Below are 13,090 nucleotides of genomic sequence, written 5' to 3'. Positions count from 1 at the left end.
GTGGTCTCAGACTTTTGGACCCCACTGTATGTAAATGTGTCTTTTTTTCTTGAGTGATGTAGTGTCAGAGCTGCTGGCTTGGTATTAGTGAGGCACTGAAATGCATCCTGAGTTCGGAGTAATGGAGATCACAGAGACTGTGATATAGCCTACTATATGCTTACATCTAGATTGACACAGGAAGAGAGTATCTCACTGCGCATTTGTGTGTATCCATTTTTATAAAGGTCTCAGAGAGCTCCTGCACTAGTTCAGGTCAGGTCGTTGTCATTGACACAGGATGTGTACTGAGCTTATAGAGACAGTTTATCTCACAGGGGTGTAAAATAAATCATCCTAATGCAGCAAACCAATCATCCATAATAAAGTCTCCTAGGTGAATTGTGTGAACACTTTCTTTCTGTTTTTCTTTCCTCAGTTTTGATGTTGAGAATGGGCTGTCAGTGGGCCGCAGTCCTCTGGAGTCCCAGGCCAGTCCAGGCTCCGGCCGTGTGCTGCAGGCCAATTTCCCTCATAGTCAGCGGCGGGAGTCCTTCCTGTATCGCTCCGATTCTGACTTTGACCTTTCACCCAAGGCCATGTCCCGAAACTCATCCACGGCCAGTGAGCTGTGAGTATCACTCGTCTCATTTATCCCCTAATATAGCTCAGGAAATGTCAGGACTCTATATACTAAATGCATTTATGATGTCTTTTAATTCTTTAAACATATTTCACTTTCTAAAATAACTTTAACTTTTCTATTTACACTACCTTTAAAAAGTTTGGTTATTGTAATATGCTTTTATTCAACAAGGATGTATTGCATTGATAAAAAGTGCCAGTAAAGCCATTTATAATGTTAATAAAATAAATGATAACATTTTAAATAAATGATATTCTTTTGAACTTCATCAAAGTATTCTCAAAAATAACGCTGCACAACTGTTTTCAACATTATTTATGATAAGAAATGTTTGTTGAGCACCAAATCAGCATATTAGAATGATTTCTGAAGGATCACGTGACACTGAAGACTGGAGTAATGATGCTGAAAATTCAGCTTTGCCATCACAGGAATAAATTACATTTTAAAAATGATTAAGATGGAAAAATGTTATTTTATATTGTAATAATATATCACATTATAATACTTTTTACTGTGTTTTTAATCAAACAAATGCAGCCTTGCTAAACGTTGAGGCAAAAAAAAAAAAAACATCCTACCGACCTTAAATTTTTGAATGGTCACCAGGAAAAAAAAAATTAGTTTTCATGTGCATGTTGTTTGAGTCACTGCAAGCTTCACGTGTTACAAGCTGCACAAGTGTGTTCTTGAGCTACAGTGTTTTGTGGCTGGAAGAATTCTGTTAATTAGGACTGTAAGCGTTTGCCTCATACCAGATGTGGCTTGCTCCAGCTGGTTGATTGTCTGAAACACGGTTCTCCCAAGACACACTTTTTTAATAGTGTATTACATCAAATCATATTGCTCAGTCATTTTGGAAAATCCAAAGCGCTGGTTAAAAACTCCTTATTATTACCACTTCCAGCTGTTCTTTCCATCTGAGCACGCTTGCTTGTCAGCTCTGGTTTGCCAGGATTTCAAGTCGGAGAAAGGGGCACCACATTCTTGTTTTTTTTGTCTGCAGTTTATTTTTCCAGCCTGCGTCAAAGCTAGTCGCTCAAATCGAAACACCTTAAGGCTGGTTTACACCACCCCAATAAACAACATCAACAGGGTGAACGCAACCACCTACAACTGCTGTTTGTTGGGTTGACGTGAACTAGTGTGCTTAATCGCAGGTCACCAACTCTTGCTTGTCTTTTCAAAGGGAAGAGAGTTTGAAGCACTGGGAAGTCAACTGGCTAAATCGGTGAGAAGATATATAACAATATTGACCTGCTCTTAAAAGAGCTGTCCCCCATTACAGAATCCAGGCCGGTTCTCTCCCCTAAACCAGTCTAACCTCAGAGCTTCCCCTGTTTAATCTTCACCACCATAAGCGTTACGCATGCCACCAGAGAGGCTTTGGAATATATGAATAAAGACGCAATTCCCTGTGTGTTCCCTAGTTCGGCTTCTCTCCCGCTGCTCCTAAAATACACGCGCATGACACACCCTATCCAAGCCCATCTGTGTTCTTATTACGTGTTTCCATAAGCTTTTAATGTTGGATATCTAATATCCCATTGGAGAATCTGAGGTACCTTTCTTATGCTGAGATCTATTTTTTTATTTCCATCCAAACTGCATGTTAATCAAAAGCGTATTACCAACCGCTTTCTCTTTTGAATAATGGTGTACTGTAACCTGAAGCCGACCACATCCTTAAGTCTCCGCACTTAAACTCTTAGTCATTCTTTTTCACTGATCCTTAAGTAATTTTATGTGCCTCCTTTTATTATTGGGAGATTAAAGAGCTGTCTTTTCCAATATGTAATTGTTGTGTTTGATTTGTGATTTGTTAATGTGTTTTTCTCTTACAGACATGGAGAAGACATGATAGTTACACCATTTGCACAGGTTAGTATTAGAGTGGGCCTTGAAAATGAAAGTTTGCGCAGTTGATCTGACATTAATGAGCATTTATGGACTTTGCGTCATGTGGTTTCTCTTTCGAGGAACATGGTAGTTTGACTTTCCTCTCCCTATATTTTAAAGAGAGATTAATCTCCTAATATTTAGAAGTGTCTTTTTTTGTGTGTGTAAGTGGAGTGTGCTGCCTTTGGTATTGGCGGGAACAGCCCTTCTGCTCTTATGCAGCTTGCTTTACGTGGGATTTGCGTCACCACTGTACTCGGTTTACAAAACAGGCTAGGAATCCAATACTGCGTTTGTCGATATGGATGCTGACAGATGAGAAATCTGCATGGCTTTGGAAATCAGATACCCTTCATGTCCTTTTGAAACTCCAAAAGAGCTGCAGAATTTCAGACAAGCCAGACGTTTTACGCAAATCTTTCGTTTTCTAGGTCACCTCTCTGTGTGACATTTATTCTCTCTCGCTCGCTGCAAAAATCATTTTATTAACCTGTGTTTTATCTTGTTTTCAAGTAATAATACCTAAACATTGAAAAAATAACATGAATGTATTTGAGAAACAAAATGGCATAATATGTTAAGACTTTCACATTGTTTCTTGCCGTTTAAGTTTACTGTAAGACATAATTGTGTGAAATTTAACTATTTAGAAGATTTTATATATATACATATATTAGTGCTGTCAAATGATTAATCACGATTAATCGCATCCAAAGTTAAAGTTTTTGTTTACATAATATATGTGTGTGTACTGTGTATATTGTTATTCATATAAATACACTTTTATCATATAATACATAATAAAATTTTATAAATTGTTTATTAAATATCCTATATTTAATTCTATAAAACAAAACAATTAAAAAAAAAATAATAGGGTAAGACAACATACTTAGAAAAGTGCTCTGAAAGCATCTTAGACAGTTTTATCTTAATTTTTTTTTACGGTTTTGATATTTTGCTGGACTATAATAATACAATCAAAAACACTGATTTCTGAATACAGGAATTTTTGCAATACTAAAGTATTATGCTGTAAGTGAGTTGAAATTGCTTCGAAAAGAAAGAAAGGACTAAGGATGTGTTCTTGGCACAGACCTACATTATTGTTCTTTCATAGGTCCTTGCCAGCTTGAGGAATGTGCGGAGCAACTTTGCTGTTTTGACCCATCAGCAAGACCGTGTCCCGAGCAAGTAAGGCCCAATAAACAGTGTAATGTCTATTCAAATGCTTTTAAAGTCACGCTTGATCTTCACTGACATAAATCTCCACAGGAGGTCCACTGGAAGCAACCCACCATCCATGTGCAAGACAAGCCTTTCAGGTTAGACAACAAACTCTTGTAGAAAAGGATAACAGTCCAAAGTTTTAATACATATGATGATGAACACATTTCTGTAGTCATGAATATAACAATACAGTGCTGTATTTTGCAGAGGAGCCGTTTCAGAAGTTGGCAGTGGAGACTCTGGATGAGCTGGACTGGTGTCTCGAACAGCTCGAGACTCTCAAGACACGTCACTCAGTCAGTGAGATGGCATCTAACAAGGTAGATCTTCCAAAATAAAAGATGATTAATTACTGACAGGCCTCGAATATCCCGACTGTCACCCAGGGACTTGCCCTAAGTGCTAATAACCATCTAACACAATACATCAACACTTGCTGATAACAGCACCCAAATACTCAACATGCCTCCGTATGCATTACACATGCGTCAGATGTCTATTTTAGATGGGAATGGGATTCATGCATGTTCTGAATCACTCCTATCCCCCGTCCACATCGTGTGCTGAAAAATGTGAATGAGAGAGTGGAGTCATGGATGAATCTGCTTCCCCCACCCCGTCTATCTCCACAGCCTGTGTGACGTGTGATTAGCCCACCCACGCAGCGACCACGTGCACCACAGATACATACTCTCACACACATGCGTACATATGAACACATGTTTGAGCGTTTGTTAGCATCATTAACGTTATCTGCTGCACGGTCAGCAATTACCCTGCACTGGTTGAGATGAAAAATATAAAAACTGAGCATGCAAAAACCTTACATTTAGGTTCAAATAAAAGTACTACATTTTGTAGACATTAATTTTTTTTGTCGTCAAATTTGCAGTGCCATATTTTCATACAAGTTTGGATAAGATGAAACAATCTAAATAGCTACATATTTAGAGACGACTTTAGTATACAGATGATGATGCATCATCCAGTATATTAATAAATGAAAATGAATGGAAACATTTGCTAATTTAGTTTTGAAAGCACATTGAAATCATAAAAAGGGAAAGGTGACACCCTACCATGGACAAGATTTATGCAAATTTTGTCAAATTTTTAATTATTTTTTAAGTTGTCATTAATGTAACAATCAAATATTCTATGTACATTTTGTCCTGATGAGTTAATGCTATGATAGATAATTAGGATTATTGAAATGTACTACCATGCAAATGTTTGCTGTTCCTAATGTTTTTGAAAAAAGTCTCTTATGCTAACCAAGGCTGCATTTATTTATTTAAAAATACATTACTTAAAGGTAAAATCATGAGATATTATTACAATTTAAAGTAACCGTTTTCTATTTGAATATATTTTCAAATGGAATTAATTCCTGTGACAGCAAAGCTGAATTTTCAGCAGCCAGTCTTCAGTGTCACTATTATGATCTGAAATCATTCTAGTGAATAATTTGATTTGGTGCTCAAGAAATATTTCTTATTGTTAACCATGTTGAAAACAGTCCTACTGTTTAATACAAAAACATGATACTAGAACAATGTTTTTTAACATACAAATCAAAATCAAAATGTAAAAATATTTGATGTGGATCAAAATTTCTCATATATGACGCATTAGTGTGATATAAAACATTCAGAATATATAAAAATGCTTGTTTTCACTGCTCTGCTCTGTCAAGAGTGAGCATCTATTTATTTCCCTCGCTCATTACAATGGAGAACACATCCACACACATGCGCGCAAAGCATGAAGCGACTCCTGAAGCTTTCATCTTCAAACCAAGTGCACATGGTGCAGCCCCAGCCCCCGTATTCATCCCACCCAGCCCCTGCATGTGCCCTGGAGCCGCGAGCCAATCGCACACTTCTCCCTGATCCAGCCTCTGTGACAAAACCCATCCGATTGGCTGGCATGCGGCAGCGAGTGGGGAGCTACCTGCCGGGAGGGAGAGAGAGAGGGGGCTGCTGGGAGGAGTCTGATCTCTCTGTTTACACATGAATCAGGCAGAGTAGGAGAGCAGAGCATGCGGCAGTGATGCACACTCGCTCCAGCCAGCGGCACATGCTCTCAGCCTGCCACAGGTGCAGCCCATGGCAGCTGGAGCTCCCGGTGCTGGGCTGAGCTCTGCAGTGCAGCCACATTCGATTTGGATGATCTGGAACGTGTCTGTAGCATGTGCACCAGCCAGACGGAGCTTCTGTCTTGTTAAAGCTTCATTTAGTGCTGAGATGCCAGACGTCAGTCACTTGCTCTCTGTGTCATGGATGTATGTTCAGGTAAGGCTCGTGTTGTGATTCTGCTCTTGGGAGAAACTCTTGCATTGTTTTGATCAGAAGTTGAGAGGGATGCTCTCATTGACACTCTATAAATCACAGATGGTGCAGCGTGTTGCTGTGAGGATGTCAGTTTGGGTGTGTTGGGGTGTTTCTGATGTCAGTGTGTGTGTGTGTGTGGCTTCTACAGTACTACTGTAAATTTTGCTGCCTCAGTCGGAAGTGTTTCATTCTGATGATTACATATGATTACATAATAGCACTACACAGATGAAAGACACTCCTCCTGCTTGGTCCAGCCCCTCATCTTGGGTGACTGGCAGCTGAATGAAGGCCTGCTGCCACTCTTTAATGCAGTTATTTTCAGATATGAGTATGTCGTGTGATGGTTCGCAGCACATTTTTGTAGAATAAAAATGTTTTGATTTTTAAAAGATGGAAAGGAAAGGCTCTAACAAATTGTATGGATTTATTAAAATGAAATACAGTGGATTAGGGATGTTGATTCTCAAAGCGAATGTGTTTTGTTCTTGTGTTCCGTTCTGCAGTTCAAAAGGATGCTGAATCGAGAATTAACCCAGCTGTCAGAGACTAGCAAGTCAGGAAACCAGGTCTCAGAGTTCATCTCCAGCACCTTCTTAGGTAAAACCAACTATATTGTTCTTTCTCTAATTTAATACAAATGTTTTCATTTCAAATTATATTATTAGAACAACACAAAATATTATTCATGAAAAAAATCTAAATTATTAGTGTTATTTTAGTATTATTTATATTATTATTATAGTATTTATTAATATTTTGAATCAGCTTGCATTTTTATATTTTCAGTTTTTAGTAATTTAGTGATTTTATGGGCTTTTGTCATTTGTGTTTTTTATTTTTATATTTAATGTTATTCTTTTTTACAGTTTTTGTTAACTACTCAGCTTTAATTTATTTTAGTTTTAATCGTTTTAGTACTTCAGCTTATTTAATTTAGTTGCTAAGGCAGATGTAATTTTTTACACTTTTAAAGTTTCCCGTATAATTGTGTATTTGTATTTTATTTAATTTCAGCTTTATTTTGCTCAAACTGGCAGCACATTTTGACTTAACATTGTCACTGTTACAAATTTACATAATAACGTTTGTTTGTTTTGAATCCTAAAACTTTCCATTTATTTCCAAGTTTAAACTGCTTTTTTTTCGCCAAGTTTTCAATGTGCATTTAATGAGATGCATGTAGTCATAAAAATGAACTTGTGTTGCAGAGAAGCAACATGATATGGAGATTATGTCCCCCCCATGCAAGGAGAAGGAGAAGAAAAAGCAGCCCATGTCTCAGATCAGTGGAGTGAAGAAACCCACACATAGCTCCAGTGTCGCAGCTTCCAGCATCCCACGTTTTGGCATCACCACTGACCAGGAATATCTGCTGGCCAAGGTGAGCTCTCACGGCCAGTAAAACACCCTATCAGCAAACTAAAATTACCATGGTGACATGGACCTTATCTGCAGTAATTATAACAAAGTCCAATGCTGTTTTAAACTGCATCCAACTCCCTTTTGCAGGAGTTAGAGGACTTTGACAAATGGGGTGTGGATATTTTTAAAATATCTGAGTATTCTGGCAACCGACCCCTAACGGTAGCGATGTACACAATCTTCCAGGTATAAAACGTGGAACAAAAAAACTTCTCATGTAGTTTCGGTCAAAGCAATACAATAACAAATGTCTTGAACCTCTTTTCCACAGGAAAGAGACCTGTTGAAATCCTTCAAAATCCCTGTAGACACATTTATTACCTACATGATGGCATTGGAGGAGAACTACCACTCAGATGTAGCGTACCATAATAGCATCCACGCAGCTGACGTGGTCCAGTCCACCAATGTCCTGCTGTCCACCCCTGCCCTGGAGGTTTGTCTCAATCAACTCCCTTTTCATCATCTGTTCATTAGTCTCTGAGGCAAGATGTTTCATATTTGCAATTCTGTTTTGCTAGGCTGTATTCACCGACCTTGAGATCTTGGCCGCAATGTTTGCCAGTGCAATACATGACGTGGACCACCCTGGAGTGTCCAACCAGTTCCTCATCAACACAAGTGAGTGGCCACGGCGGAGAAACAGCAGCTTGTCATTGTGGTTGCATACTGTGTTGTTGACTAAGAACGTAATACTTTTCTCCAGACTCAGAGTTGGCTCTCATGTACAACGATTCCTCTGTTCTGGAGAACCACCACCTGGCTGTTGGCTTCAAACTGTTGCAGGAAGAAAACTGTGACATTTTCCAGAACCTGACCAAGAAACAGAGGCAGTCGCTGCGCAAAATGGTCATTGACATGGTGAGGAAATGGAGGCAATGACGAATCTGTGAGGCAATGATGAAGAGCTCCAAGACAGAGAACTACAACCAACACGTGGCTTTATTTATTTACCGTGTATTTGACTCTTTGCAGGTTCTAGCCACTGATATGTCAAAGCATATGAACCTGTTAGCGGATCTCAAGACCATGGTAGAGACCAAGAAGGTGACAAGTCTGGGCGTGCTGCTGTTAGACAACTACTCTGATCGCATTCAGGTATTCTTTGAGCTTCTGTGGAGCAAAGCCATTTTATATTGTTAGAAATTCATTTTTCCTTTCTTAAGTAAAAGGGATATAGTTAAAAATGTGTGGTTAATCAAATGCATAGGTTCTTCAGAACATGGTGCATTGTGCTGACCTGAGCAACCCAACAAAGCACCTGGAACTGTACCGTCAGTGGACAGATCGCATCATGGTGGAGTTTTTTACTCAGGGGGACCGAGAGAGAGATAAGGGTATGGAGATCAGCCCCATGTGTGACAAACATAATGCTTCCATTGAGAAATCACAGGTGAGTGAGGGAAAATGTTAAATTATATGCCACAAACTGGCCTTGAGGACTTTGGGCCTCATTCCATCATTTAGAATATAGTTTTACAATGTAATATAATAAATCAGTGTTATAAATTAACAAAAACTAAAAGCTGAAATAAAATAGAAATATTAGATGAAAAAAGTTAAATGTAAAATCCTAAATGTCAATTAGAAAAGTTGGCAACTAACTAAATCAATTTAAGTTGAAGTACTAAAGCTATTAAAATTATATATAACTAATATATATACTGTATATATATATATATATATATATATATATATATATATAATTTAAAATTAAAACTGAAATAATACATTCAAGCAAATGTTAAAAAATAATAATAATTAAAATGACAAAAGCATAAGAAAATCCCTAAATCTAAAACTACAACAAAAAGATCATTCTAAATAATAATACATATAATAGTATATAATTAATACTAAAATAAGTCTTGATTTCAGACTGCCACTCTGGAGCACCATATTAAAATATATATATATATGCATGTACTCATATGTACAGTATACACAAATAGAGTAATATTATAGTGATAACACATTTTACAAAATTATATGTGTATATATATATATATATATATATATATATATATATATATACTAATCTTTCTATATGAATAATTTCTATTTCTAATCATTTCTAATAATTATTAATTAATAATAATGTAAAATTTGTATTATAAAAATACAGTAATTATATTATTATTATTATTATATAAAATACAACAACAATAATAATTTATCATTACGTAAGAATTTTAAAAACATTATATATATGCACAGACACACTATTTATTTGAACTATATTAACAGGCTTACATAAGTAACACAATTATTAGTGTTTAAATCCACTGTTGTAGAATGACAGTGCAAACTCATATTAACTTTCTTTTTATTCCCCGTCCATCAGGTGGGCTTTATTGACTACATCGTGCACCCGCTATGGGAGACCTGGGCGGATCTGGTTCATCCTGATGCCCAGGAGATTCTCGACACGCTGGAGGACAACCGTGAGTGGTACCAGAGCATGATCCCCCACAGTCCCACCTCCACCCCTGAGGACAAGGGCGGTGTGGTCGGGATGGGAGCGATGGGTGGAGGCATCGCCTCAGCGGGGGAGAAATTTCAGTTCGAACTGACCTTAGAAGAGGAAGGGGAGTCTGACGTCGAGAGTCCCGTGGACGAAGAGTTCACTTCCACCACACAGGATTCCTCCAGGACAGATCCAGAAGGCAAACATCCGTCTTCGGCTCCCTGCACACAGCAAGCCAACCTGACCGCTCGCTCCCCCGGCTGCAGGACAATGTCTTTTAAGATGGGCGAGCCGCCAGACAGTGAAGATGAAGATAGAGAACTTGACCAAGAAGGGAAAAGCGTGTCTTGCCTGCGTCTGGGAACATAACACTAGTGCACTTTTTCAACGTGTTCTTTTTTCTTCTTTCGTACCTCTTCCTCACCACCTCCCTATCCCTCTCCATCCCATTCTTAGCTTCCTCGGGTGGAGGCGACGCAGTGCAGGAGAGCAAAGGAGAGGTAGGAAAGCTTCCACAGGACATTTTTATACACTAGTCACCTTGCACTGGAGAAAGCTCCTACTCTACGGACTGTCAAAGCGTGAAGCTTTTTTTTTAAAAGTTTTCGGTCTCATGACTTGGGTATGCCGTTCGGTTTCACCATCAAGCGTAAAACTGCCAGTGTGTTATGGACTGAGAGGAAACGTCCTAAAGTGTCTTCCTGTGACATCCCAGGTTTAAAGTTAATGAACAAGTGGAGCCGTCCGAACATATTGATCGATAAACAGGACACTTTTTATGTGAGACGTATGTGCACTAAAATGTTTTTAAAAAGATACACTGTTGACTTAAAGCTGGTCTATTAATAGCTGAACAGAACAACCTAACCTTAACACAACAGAACATCTCAGGATTCAAAGAAACGATTGCTTTCATGTAGCAAACAGCTTGAGGGTACCCACATAGTGACTGCCGTCTTCCTTGGATCACTATAAAATCTGTAGACTGAAGTCGAGCCATGATTGTGATCTTTTCTATTAGTATGTGACGCCACCTAGTGCTTAATAGTGGAACTGGAGCCACGTTTATAGGATTTACCACTCCATCTGAACACAGTGTGGCTCTGGATTGTTGTTCCTTTGCACAGATTATACTCATCTGACCATTTTAACTTAAAAACCTCTCTCACCTTTATTTGTAGGAATGCTGATTTAATTCAAGGCATTCACATGGTTTACATATTCTTCTCGTTTATTTTTCTATTCTGCTTCATCCAAAGCATGAGCGTAAGCATTATTACATTGTACGTCACAGTTTTAAAGCAGCTTGCTTCTGATATTCTAGGTAGCACTTTAGAAGATATCTTTGTCATTGCCAAACGTAGCTCCATCAGTAAGGGCTGGAGTCATTCTTAACGTACAGAAGACTAGGATTCGCTGTGATCTGCAGGGTAACCAGCATGTGTACGCACCCTGTATGTAAGTTGGTCTCTGGAAGGCTGGGCTAGCTTGGAAACCCACATTAGCTGTAGAGGAAGTGATAGGTGTCCTTAAACCACATGTGTACTTTCTCTCTCTTTCTGTGCTGGTCACACTGAAAAATATGAGATATCTTAACGTCTTTACAAATGTATGATGTCTAAATAAAAGTTTTAAAACGAGAGCTGTGCGCTACAAGATAACACATTAAGCCAAAGTTCGTTTTCTGTGCCAGACCTTTTGTGTTCTTTGGTTTTTGGTGATTGATCAGTGCTCTGCTCTTCACAGGGACATAGCCAATGACAGTACAAGTGCCAAGCAAGCATGATCCATGCTGTCCTGTAATTTCCATGTTGCCAATGGCTAATTTCCATCAATGACATCTACTACTGTCAGTAGCATACTGATTTGAGCATTTAGTTTTCTTTTATTTCATTGTTCAAAACTGTCGATTTGTCAAGCTGAAATTTTATTTAAGAGTATTCATGATTAATAAGTCTTTCTGACTCTGTGTGCTCATTGAAAGTCAGATTATTTGTGTCCTTTTTTTACCATGGTATGAATTTTAATATTGGATACAGTGAATCTTTGTATGTGAGATTACAGTAAACGGGGCTTTTAATTATTGGCTATATGTTCATCTTAATGTCAGTCTGTGCTCTTTATAGCAATGTTTCATGTGGTGAGAGAAATGCTGAGTGGCCATGCAAAGTTTCGACAGACTGTATCCACACAGCACACCTCTGTTTGGTCTTTTTCTGTCGCAGATCTGACAATCCCAACAGTACTGTTTTTCACTACAACGCTGTTACTAATGTTGCTGTGAACGTTTCCTGTTCCCAATGCCAATAAACGAAGAAATATTAGTAAGATGGACTCATTTGTGTTATATCCAAACCTATTTCCACAATATAGCCTATATTAAAAAATACTTTGGTAAATTATAAGATTAAAAAAAAGAAAAAATGGAATTGGGCAAAGAGTTGAAATAATGATATAAATCATAATTGTGACATATAAAGTTGAATTTATTATATAAAAAGTTAAATTAATGGAAATAAAAATAAGGTATAAAAGGTCAAATTTATGGAATAAAAAGTCAAAATGATGGCAAAAACAAGGCATTAAAAGTTTTAAAAAAGTTATAATTGACAAAAGTCGACATCTCTGTTGTCATTATTTTGACTGTAACAATCATAATTAGTACAGTATGTCATTATTTTGACTATGTTCGACTTCGTTATTTATGGCTTATAATTTCTCATAAATATGACTTATAATGACTAATCAAAGATTTTTATTTTTTTTAATCTTACAAATATTACTCATGATTAGTCATGATTTTGTCATAATTTTAGCTTCGAATTTTAATCTCATAAAGATAACTTTTCATCTTAGTATGTATGACTTATTATTAGACTTTTAGATCATAATTTCTCATGTCATGGTTAAATTCAAATTATGACTTTTAAACTTAGTTAAATTATAAACTAAATAATTATAAGAAATTATGACTTGAAATTATGAAAAGGGCCTAGACACGATTAAATAAAAATAGCCTACCTCAAACACAAACACAAAAAAAATACTTGTTTCATTCATGCATCGTAATCTAGAAGACCTCTAAATCGTTAGTGACCGATCGAGCGTGTA

At 37.4% G+C, this 13,090-nt stretch overlaps 1 protein-coding gene across 4 annotated transcripts in view; it reads left to right on the top strand.

The window, feature by feature from the left end:
• The window catches only part of LOC306881040 (3',5'-cyclic-AMP phosphodiesterase 4C-like), a 49,594-nt gene extending 37,289 nt beyond the window's left edge, over positions 1-12,305 (top strand). For all 4 annotated transcript variants that reach the window (XM_079434923.1, XM_079434925.1, XM_079434924.1 and 1 more), the window contains 14 exons: positions 419-610; positions 2,470-2,506; positions 3,645-3,718; positions 3,800-3,849; positions 3,962-4,074; positions 6,594-6,687; positions 7,299-7,471; positions 7,600-7,698; positions 7,784-7,948; positions 8,034-8,133; positions 8,219-8,373; positions 8,488-8,610; positions 8,723-8,905; positions 9,857-12,305. In XM_079434923.1, coding sequence (XP_079291049.1) covers positions 419-610; positions 2,470-2,506; positions 3,645-3,718; positions 3,800-3,849; positions 3,962-4,074; positions 6,594-6,687; positions 7,299-7,471; positions 7,600-7,698; positions 7,784-7,948; positions 8,034-8,133; positions 8,219-8,373; positions 8,488-8,610; positions 8,723-8,905; positions 9,857-10,348 — 2,050 coding nt within the window. In that variant the 3' untranslated portion in view covers positions 10,349-12,305. The remainder of the gene's footprint in view (positions 1-418; positions 611-2,469; positions 2,507-3,644; positions 3,719-3,799; positions 3,850-3,961; positions 4,075-6,593; positions 6,688-7,298; positions 7,472-7,599; positions 7,699-7,783; positions 7,949-8,033; positions 8,134-8,218; positions 8,374-8,487; positions 8,611-8,722; positions 8,906-9,856) is intronic.
• The last annotated feature ends 785 nt before the right edge of the window (positions 12,306-13,090 follow it).

The sequence above is a fragment of the Barbus barbus genome (genome assembly GCF_936440315.1).
Source record: "Barbus barbus genome assembly, chromosome: 15".
Lineage (NCBI taxonomy): Eukaryota > Metazoa > Chordata > Actinopteri > Cypriniformes > Cyprinidae > Barbus > Barbus barbus.
Note: the sequence above shows the minus strand (reverse complement) of the source record. Positions and strands in the feature narration are given on the sequence as shown.